Source organism: Brienomyrus brachyistius, chromosome 10, assembly GCF_023856365.1.
Source record: "Brienomyrus brachyistius isolate T26 chromosome 10, BBRACH_0.4, whole genome shotgun sequence".
Taxonomy (NCBI): domain Eukaryota; kingdom Metazoa; phylum Chordata; class Actinopteri; order Osteoglossiformes; family Mormyridae; genus Brienomyrus; species Brienomyrus brachyistius.
Genome location: NC_064542.1, coordinates 27286967 through 27297471, shown reverse-complemented (window position 1 = coordinate 27297471; position 10505 = coordinate 27286967). Strand labels below are relative to the sequence as shown.

Here is a 10505-nt window from a genome sequence, read left to right as displayed (position 1 = left end):
TGTCGCTATTCTGTGAGGCCAGTGGCTCCCTCGTGTGTCCACACAGTGCCATCACACAAGTAATTCTTCAGATCTGGTATGGAAATTCGCATATAGATCTCGTCCTAGTTTAACAGGTGCCGGATTAATTACTTACCTTTTAATGAGATACTGGATTAAGATTTACATAGAATACATTGTAATTCTATAGTAGTTTTCTCGGGAGTCAGAAAACCTTATGCAAAACTCATAGGAAACTAACAGTATGAACAGAATATTAGACTTATAGGGCGAGGGGAAACTAATGAACAGTACAAAATAAAATTAGAAAAAAAAACATTTGCCTTCCCTAAACGGATAAGGGTTCGTCGGTAACTCAAGAAATAGTGTCTCAGGCTAAGGAGTTAATAAACAGTAGGGTAGACAACATTTTTTGGTTTGTACGTCATGCAATGGGTGTGCGATCTCCCGACGGTTCAGAAAACTCACGTTGAGTTACATTAAGATTACCATGCTAAATAAGACCGCGAAAAGACTCGTCTCTGAACACTTCATTAATACACAGGACACGTCTGGCAGCTCTGAGCAGAGTGCATTGCTGATTTATTCTACTGGTTTGAATTTTAAATGATTTTCCCCCTCCACATTTCACTAGAGAGTGAGTCCGGATCACTAGGTCTCGCCTATCTCGTGCTTCCAATTCTGTCACCACGCCAAACCGCCGCGTCTTTACGGAATGACAGAGAAGAGCCGACAGCAATACGCAAAAAGGGGTGTGTGCATGTGCGTGCGTGTGTGTTTATGCGTGTCAGACTAGAGCACGGAAAGCCATAGGGAGCGGAATCGAATGCAAGAAGCTGCCTTCTCTGTTGCTCGAATACCGCAGCAATTAATCCATAAATCATGACATAGTGAAAACTGGATTCGCTTGAGCAGGATCCTGACACATGAAATACAGGTATCAAGCCGTAGGGAGGCGAGCCGCGTAAACGTTTTTTATAATGCGGGCGTGAGTTACATACAGTATTACTCTGCGAGAGAAGACGGGGGGAATTGGAGGGATACGCGACCGCACTCCTATACTACTGTCCGTCTACGCAGAACCGAGGGGAGCAGAGCAAGGCGCAGGCCAGTATGTCGAACCGAAAACATCGGGACAACCAAGAAATCTGCGCCCGGAAAGTGCGGGAGCTCGCCCAGTCCGGAGTCAACAAGCACTGCTTTGAATGCGGCCAGCCTGGGGTGACTTACATCGATATCACCGTAGCTGTTTTGTGTGCACGTCGTGCTCTGGAATTCTGTGAGTATGCTATACGTTAACCTGACGTGTTTAATTATAAAGATATAAATTATTATTGTTATATATCAGTTTTGTTAATATTTCTGTTTGTGCGCTATTTCTGAATCTAACGTTAAAAAGAAAACACGAAAATACCTCTGACGTTGATTTTTTATTTTTTAATTTTTTCGCCATAGATAATCATTACTCTATTATTTTCAGGCGTGGCGATAATGTTACGTTTCATTTCGTCATGGTTCCAGGTTTGACGTCATATAGCCCTCTTACATGAATGCATGTTTCAGAGCGAGAGCCTCTTCGAAATATTTACTTGAGTTATTTATGACTATAACATATTTCATTGCATGAATTTAATTATTTAAAAATATTTAATCTACTCACCGATCTCACGATACTCTAAACGTTTAAGTTACTGTTTTCATTTAACACCACTTCTCAGGCTCAAAAGTGCCATTTGCATGTTGGAGTCCGTTATTATTTTATGTCCATCGTCACGTCAGCAGTTATTGACCATTACAGTCATTTATGTGCTGATTTTAATTTTTTATATAATTACACAAATGTTGAATAGGTAGCTACTAAATTGTTGTTATATTTTGGATTTTTTTGTGGTGTTTGCATTTCTGTATTTATTTTTATGTTATTATTGTTGTTTCCTGTGTCAGGAGAGGCCTCAATCCTCCCCACAGAGTCAAGTCCATCTCCATGACAACCTTCACCCAACAGGAAGTGGAGTTTTTGCAAAACCATGGTAATGAGGTGAGTGCCAGGCAAACGCTGTCCACGTAAGAGTGCACGAGGGCGTAACTGCCGGCGTTAGCACCGAAGGACACTCCTTCTTCAAGCCGGTAGCAATTAGTCTCTGTTCTGTGTGACGTGTCGTCTATGTCCACCAAACCCCCCCCCCCCAGTTAACGGCGAGATTGCTTTGAAGTTCATGGATGAAAGTCACTTTCATAAGTGTCAGAAACGGGGTCACCCCTCCGTGCGTTTGTGAGAATCGGTGAATCCTCTGAGCCGGTTGTACCTCGACTCCCACTCCAAATTGGGAACGGAAACGCGCCACAACCCCCGTTGACCTTTAATAAGGCGTGTCCCCTACCCACACTGCCAGACAGACGAGTCGAGTGATGATTTAGAGGAATGCTGCGTAGGGGCAACCTAAGACACGCCTGTTCCAGGCCACGCTAGTGTGTATGTATGTCTGTATCATATTTATGCGCCTCAACAGGGTATTAAAATGCAACCTTACACTGCCATTATTCCCAGAACGGTGCTGCGCAGCCAGCATTTTCATTTGTCATTTAATCACTGCTATCTGCCGCACTTGTTCTTTATACACTGCTGGGGACACTTGGCTGGCGAAGTGATTAATTTTCCATTGACGCCGGTGATTAATAAGCGCGCACCTTTCATGGGTGTGCAGGGCAATGTAACGTTAGCCGGTGAAACGTGAAAACAGAGACACGTCGCTCCCCGAAGAGGACAGTCCTTAACCGGCAGAAATGAAGCGGGCCGCTCGTGTCTCTGGTGAGGCTGAAAGCTGAGCTGTCGTGACTCCCTGAGATAATTGTGTAATTTTGTGTAATTTTGGGTTCCCCGTATGACCGCATTTATGAATAGGTGTGGTCTCCGTGCTGTGTTGGTTAGAGTACATGCAGAGTTCTCCGGTGAATTTCATATGTGTAAAATGAAGTGACCCGAATATTTGCATGAGTTTATATCCTTTGGACTTTTCGTAAATCCCGTCCTGCTCTCATTTGAGAGGCGATATTCATACGTAGAGTTGAGAGTGAAACTTTGGGTCTGTGTACTGGATCAAGCTGTTTGTTCCTCACATTTTTTTGGGTTTGGGCTCGAACCGGTGACCGTCCGACGGCAGGCCCGGAGGCCTAACTTGCTGAGCCAAACACTGCTGCTTCTGATCTTTACGTTGGTGGTTACTGGTGATTTATTGTCCGTTTCACTAATGATGCTCCAACCATGAACCAGCACGGTTCATGGGTGAGCGGAACGTGGCTGTGCGCTGATTGGGGTCCGCCGTGCATCATCTAGGTGGGCAAGAGGACCTGGCTGTGCGCTTATGACCCCAAGACGGACGGCTGCTTCGACACCCGCGACGCTCAGAGGCTGAAGGAATTCCTCCAAGACAAGTACGAGAAAAAGAAGTGGTGAGTGTCGGAAACACGCGTCCCCTTTCAGTCTCCCGGTCCCTCATTCTTAGTAACGTCAATAGTGATATCCGGACAAAAATAGCAACATCAGTGAAGCTATCATGAATTGTGATGCATAGTCAGGGGATCCAGGGGAGATGGGCGGGTGGCGGGGGGTACAGGGCATCCAATATTGCATTTGAAATCAGTCACCCCACCCCCAAAAATCAGGGGCGTAGGAACCCCCCCCCCCCCCCCCCCCCGTATTTCATTTGACTTCATTCATCCCCCCCGTTATTTTAAATTATCGTAATGCTAATATTCTGTTCCTACTATCAGTTTCTCATGAGTTTCTCACGGACTGAAATTCCTCTTTAAATGTCTCTGTGTCGAATCCCCAGAAAACTACTATAGCATTACAATTTATTCTATGTAAATTATGTATTTGAATTATTAATTTGTCTCCCCACAATCTCAGACACTCTGCTACACTATTGACCCCCCCAGCATAAAACCCTCTCCTACTCTGTTGTGCATAACAGAATAATAATGATGATGATGATGATGATGATGATGATAATGTTTAGCATACAACAAAGTAATGATAATATCCCCCCTCCCCCGCTGCTTCAGGCATTTTTCTAAGAACAAGACCTGGAGGGAGGCAGAGGGCCCATTCAGTCCTGGCGGGCAGGGTCTGTCGCCACCCCACCCCCGAGCCCCGGGCCAGCTGTCCTCAGGGCCGCCCACGCGCACGCTGGTGAGAGGCATCCATGTCTGCCAGTCCCCTCCCCTCGGGGCCACTGGGACGGGGGGGGCGCAGAGGGGAAATAACAGATTTTAAACAGAGGCTGAATAGACATTTTTTTGTTTTGGTTTGTTATGGCTGGGAAAGTGAAGAGGGAGGGGTTCCTTCGCCAGATTATGAAAGGGGGGGGGGTGACAGAGGTATCATGTGAGAGGACAGTCCGGAAAGCAGAAGGGAAAGTTTGAGCGCGGAGTTTTCTTGGCTTGAAAAAAAGCCAAGTGGATTAATCATAGAAGCCGATGACATCATAGAGGCATAGAAATTGTATCTGGACATTCCTCCAGAGTGTGCTTACGAGCTCCAGTTAACGACAATCAGTATCCATAAAACACCTTAACAGCCATTCTACAGCCACAAAACTGAAGTCCTGTGTTGCTCCGTAGTCCCAGTCCCACCTGGCGTCCTGGGACAAAGCCCCCGTCCCATCGCCCACAGACCTTCGCACGGACGTCTTCACCGCCCGCCCGTCCCGCTCCCAGAGTCTCCGAGATCCTTCCGTGAAAGGTGTGCTCCCCCCGCGCGTCGGGCCGCTGCCAAGTCATCATCCATCAACCTTTGGCACATTTTTGGGAGTTATTTTTCACAGCGTTGCTTTCACAAAGATAAAAATTCTGCCCCGTTTTCCAAATATGGGAAAAGGTTATCATTTCAGTTTGTAGAAAGGAGCGGCTCTGTGGCACGTTATGTTTAAAAATAAAACATTTTTTGAATATGAGAGCGATTTCGGGAGGAAGGTTTGGAGGCCGTTGGTTGATGTCTGCCTTGCACACTTTTCAGACACCATACTGTGTGGGATTGAGAGGCAGCGTCCCAGTACCATTTTACCTGGAATGGCCCCCCAAAGCCACGGCCCGCTCTTCCCTGCCCTCCCACGCCCCTCAGGTAAACCAGGTGAACCTAATCAAAAACATGTCTATCTATACTGTACATCATGGTCTTTTTGTTCACAATTGCACTTCTTTCCTTCTCTCTCTCTCTCCCTCTCTCTCTCTCTCTCTCTCTCTACCCTTTCCCTGTATGCCCCCCTAATCTTTCATCCCCCCCCCAGCCAGTAGCACTTTTAAAAACAGTTTTACTTTAGGTAAGAAGCACGGCTCGCCACGTACACAGGAACACCAGCGACTGTGATTTTCACGCAACACAAGTCAGCCATCATACCACATCAGCATGTCAGAGACACTGATCGTTATCAGAAGGCGTGCTGACACTCCGGCATTCTGGAACGTTCTTTGCTTTTGAGTTTGTGGGAGGAGGCAGTGGTGACGGGTCACGGCCACTTGTTTGGGCTCCTGACGTAGGCGAGGTCACTGATGCATGTATCACGCTTTCAGGGTCAGGAGTAGGGGGTGGGCCACATCACCCCCCCCCCCCCCCCACCCTGGAAGAGTCCCGGGCAAAGTGAGAGCATTGAGCCGCTCTGCTCAGGCTGGTTACTTTTCCTTTCAGCATCATGTGTGACGCAATTCTGCTGAAGGTTCTGGAGAGAAAGTTAGCTTGGGGTCTGTTAGGAACCTTAATGACTAGATGAAAATGGCGGGGGTGGGATTCCAAGAGGCCCACAAAGACAAAAGACAGCTTATCTGTGTGTCTCAGCACCTGTTTTTATCTTCTATCCTTTGTCCTTTTGTCTTTCTGTTTGTATATATGTATATGTCTGTGTGCATGATTGTGCACTTTTGCCTGCATTTATGTGTATGTGTGCACTTTTGTTTGCATTTGCCTGTATATATATATATATATATACAGTATATGTATATGTCTAGGTATGTGTGTGCACTTTCATCTATTTTTGCCTGTATGTGTATATATACTGTATATGTTTATATGTGTGTGTGGGGGTGCACTTTTGTCTGCATTTGCCTGTATATATATGTATATGTCTAAATGCGTCTGTGAACTTTTGTCTGCATTTTCCTGTGTGTGCGTACATGCACACCCGACTTTCCGTCCAGGGTTACCATGACGGGGGGAGGGGGAGAGCTAGGATGATTCCATGGGCCTCTGCTTGACAGGGACCGTAAGAAATTTAGAACATAATTGGATTGGTCTGGGCTGGGGGGCCACAACCTCGAGTGGGACCCCCGCTTCCCTCCGGGCCTGTGACACCAGGGGCTCTTCGCCTTTCCTGCGCTACACTTCAAAGCTTTAGATCAGAAGAGTTCCAGGTCACAGGGAAGCGGCACATTAAACGGGGCAAGAAAACGGCAGGGACTTTATTCGCAGCAAAACGCCGCAATGTTATTAAGCATTGATAAGATCAAAGAGTAACGTGTTGCTTAACAGTGTTTTCAAACACGAAAACGAATAAAATGTGAAAGGTAATAGTCGTTTTACACTCCTAATGCACAAAGTAGTAACATTTTAGGAAAGAGAATGATTTTGTTTATGATACTGCAAAGTGCCCCCTGCACTGGCTTGTGATTGGATAATGCCCAGCTGCCTGTCTGTGATTGGTTCAGGTCGATCAACATCCTCGTCCGGGGGCTCCATCCCTTTCAAAGCCATTCCAAAATCACTCAGCGTTGACTCTGGGGGCCTAAGTCAGCACATGGGACTGAATCCATCTCTGGCAGCCCCGGTTTCGCAGGACCGGTACGCTGCTCTGTCCCAGCTGGACAGCGTCTTCTCTGATTCCAGCTCACCTGTGGCAGGTAGGATCCTGCACTCGCATCATCAGCATAACCAGGGTCAGAGAGTTGGAGCGGGAGTCGCACAGAGTGTTTTTAAAACCGCTTATTTATAGCTAGCGAGAGCTAGCAAGCGTCGCTGTGAGCTCGGCTTTCTTCATCGGTAAATGCTTATTGGTTTTAACGATATACGCACTATGAGAGAACAAAAACACAGACTATACATAAATTCACAAACAAGTAAACAGATAAAATACAGAGATCAAGCACAAGGAACCAAAATGCGGAGAAAAGGGATAAACATTAAAAGGAAACGAAATGGGTGGCAAGGAAAACATACTGCAACCCTCCTCAGGAAAAGTGGTGGGATCGCGATGATGATGATGATGATGATATAAACAGATCGGAACTACCCTTCCCACCCTCAGACAGCACTTTAAAGCTCTCTAACCACGTAAGACCTGCCTGGTCTCCGAGTTCCTTTGTGTCAGAGTCAGATGGAAAGAAAAACAAACCAAATACATCTCAAGGTCTCTCCTTTTGGTGAATCTTGCAGCTTTTCGTTTGGGAGCTTTTTTAAGATTTCCCCTTACCACAGCTCCACTGGGGAGGGGGGGTGGCATTTTTGGGCCATTTAAGCAAAATTGTCGCAGTAACGTGTCAATACCACAATGTATCGATAGTGACAGCAAAAGATCTTTTCTAATTTCTTATTGACCTTATTATTCCAAAACCAGGATCTCACTGGACAGGACACTGCTAATGTTTGTGGAAATGAAATGACCTTTGTGAATTTATTTAGTTACGAATATAGAGAACAATGGAGACTGCCTTTTTTTGAAGCCTATTGTTTTGAAGTTTTTAAAATAATTGAACAGGTTAAAGAAAAGTACCCGACAGCATGAAGTGAGAACATGTTCAAATTATTAAAAAATAAATCCACACTTGCTTTTAAGCCCACATGAAACAGAATACATGATAACTTTTGTAGACTTTGAAAATGCTGCACTTTTGACCTTCCTGCATGTTCCAACAGCGCCCTCTGGTGGATTTACGCAGGGCAGCGCGCTGTTTGGCAACAGGTTGTCCTCCAGTTCTACTCCAGCTAGGTAACAAAGTCGAATCCACATCAGCTGTTGCCGACTTAAACCTGAATGTTTCACTGTGTGAATATATACCGACAGCAACCTCTCCTTCATCTCTCCCTCTTGTTTCCTCTCTGTCCCCCAGCTCACCTGGTATAACGGATCCAGTCTCCAGCCCGCATGTGTTCTCAAGTAAGACACCTTGCAGTGCACGTCTGGTGCATTCTGCGATCCTCTCTCTGTTTTTGGTCGCATGTAAAACAGTTCCAGTTTTTATTTAATGGATAATAATGATGTTATTCATATGTCTGTCACTGTGATTCTACTGGTGTTACAGCTTCTTATGTGAGATCTTTATCTCCAGGTTTTCCCACCCCCTTCTCGACCTCCACTGGCCCTCAGGCCTCCTTATCTCCCAGCAACCCTTTCAGCACCACGCTGGCAGGTAAACATGGTGGTGTGTGTGTGTGTGTGTGTGTGTGTGTGTATGTGTGTGTGTATGCGTGTGCCAGCATGTGTCCCCCGTGGTCAAGTATTCTGCTGATTTATTTATTTATTCCCCCCCCCCCCCCCCCGACAGGCGACCCTGTTCGCAGCGCCCCGGGAATCTTCCCCCAGTCAACGAGCTTCTCCTCCACCAGCGGCCGCAACGTGTTTGCCCCGCAGTCGACAAGCGCTCAGGAGGCCAATGGTACGCATCGTGCCGCCCCGAGGATCGCATGACCGCCCGACATCGGCGCCTATTGTATCACGTTCCGCGGTTTCCGTAGGAACGGTGCATATGGGAGGCACGCCGGTTACATGCTACGGCAGGAGATATTTTTACCTCCATGCTGTGACTTCTGTGGCGTGTGCGCCGTTTGACCCACTAGCACTCCTAACCCCTGGGCACCTCATGAACACTGACAGCTGTGTGACTGGGCTTACTGGTCCGGTTACCAGCCCTTGAGCGGGCCGGTACCGGGCCGGTGCTGTGCCGGCGTGTCGGGCTCCAAACGGCCGCGATGACCGAGCCATACAGGCTGAAACTCCCTTTCCCACTAGTGTCTCCTTACTCCTGTCTCTGCCTGTGTTTGGACATATAGGTCTTGCCTCCGTTCCCGCCCCGGAATCCTACCCAAGACCTGCCCGTCCTGTATCTGTCAACCCTTTTACCGTGAGTAACTGCAGCCCCCCTCCCCTCACGCACTTGCCTGCGCGCTAATTTATTATGTAGCCATGATTTATACAAGCACTGACGAACTGTCATCTCTCTCTCTCTCTCAGGGGAGTGTATATCCACGCAAAGCAACCTCGCAGAACCCTTTCATCTGATTCCACACCCAGCCGAGCCGCACATCAAGGCGCAGCAAACGGGTTTGGGTATGAGGGGAAGAGTCGCTGGTTTTCTAGCACTTTCCAAGCGCTTTAGCGTGGGTAGTGTCCAGCTGCAGTACCGCCACAAACCATTAGAGGGCAGACATCAGCGGCACTACCTGACCAAAGTCCACCACACTCCAAAACCTCACTCTTACTGCCATTAATGACCTGTGTTATTCCTTTTAATCAGCGTCACACGCATTTGTACCACATTGTAATAGACTACCGCTTGCTTTTGAGTATTTTAGATGTGGAATTTTAAGAAGGAAACACGAGACCATGTAGATGAAGGTAAAAGCAGACGACTGAGTATATTTCTGATGTGAAGACTATTTTTACCAATGAAGATATAGAAATTCCGCCAATAATGCACGACAGCTACTCATTAAGAACAGCTTTTCCATGTATTATATGTATGAAGCTTTTGTATTTTTAGTTTTTAAACGCATATGTACAGTTTCAATCTGCATGTACCTAAACTATTCAAATGCTATGGAATGTAAAGTGGGACAATAATTTTAAAATGATTAACATGTTGTAGAGGACCAAACTATTATTTCCCCCCCTGGCGACTTCAGAAAAAAAAGCGTATATGGAAATTATGGGTGATGTGTAATAAATTATAAATACTTCGGTATAGTAGGGTATCCTGTAAGATTGATATGGCATGTGTTGTTTTTTATTTTGGGGGGAGGGGGGGGTGTTTCTTGGAAATTGTAGGTGTATCTACCATCCAGCGTCTGCTCGAGCAGCCCATTGGAGCAAGAAGGTGATGTTAAAACATGAAAAGTCATTCAACTTCTGTTATGTGAGCCTGGCTGTATTGAGAATGGGTTTTTGACTCACGCTTTGTTATCAAAAACCTCGCCCCTATTATGCCATCGGTTTCAATTTTCCAGAAAATAAAGCGATGTATTTCCCAATGGGATTTGGTTACTACTTATTATTTCTGAACTTGCAGCTTGTGTGCGCCTCTTCGGCACCATGAGCACATTGTCACTTAGTTAAAGGCGTTATTAAGTATGCATTTTGCTCTTGGTTTTTGTAGTACGCGGGGTGTTTTGTCCAAAGTCATCACTGACGCACGTTTATTGCTGCCGGGAATATAAGAAAAGTGATAATTGAAAAGCATCGTCCTTCACTTCTCATCTACCGCCGCAAACCGAATATGTAGTAGCGATAAATGACCGGCAG

The 10505-nt window shown here is 46.4% G+C and overlaps 1 protein-coding gene across 1 annotated transcript; it reads left to right on the top strand.

The window, feature by feature from the left end:
• The first annotated feature begins 502 nt into the window (after nucleotides 1–502).
• On the top strand, nucleotides 503–10234 carry agfg2 (ArfGAP with FG repeats 2). Its single transcript, XM_049029040.1, is given in 15 exon segments — nucleotides 503–1246; nucleotides 1249–1279; nucleotides 1945–2038; nucleotides 3335–3450; nucleotides 4066–4192; nucleotides 4624–4744; nucleotides 5018–5122; nucleotides 5289–5321; nucleotides 6700–6891; nucleotides 7904–7976; nucleotides 8098–8144; nucleotides 8317–8397; nucleotides 8533–8643; nucleotides 9038–9108; nucleotides 9219–10234. Coding segments are annotated over 15 exon segments (1383 nt in total). The 5' UTR covers nucleotides 503–1113; the 3' UTR covers nucleotides 9267–10234.
• Nucleotides 10235–10505: the final 271 nt, after the last annotated feature.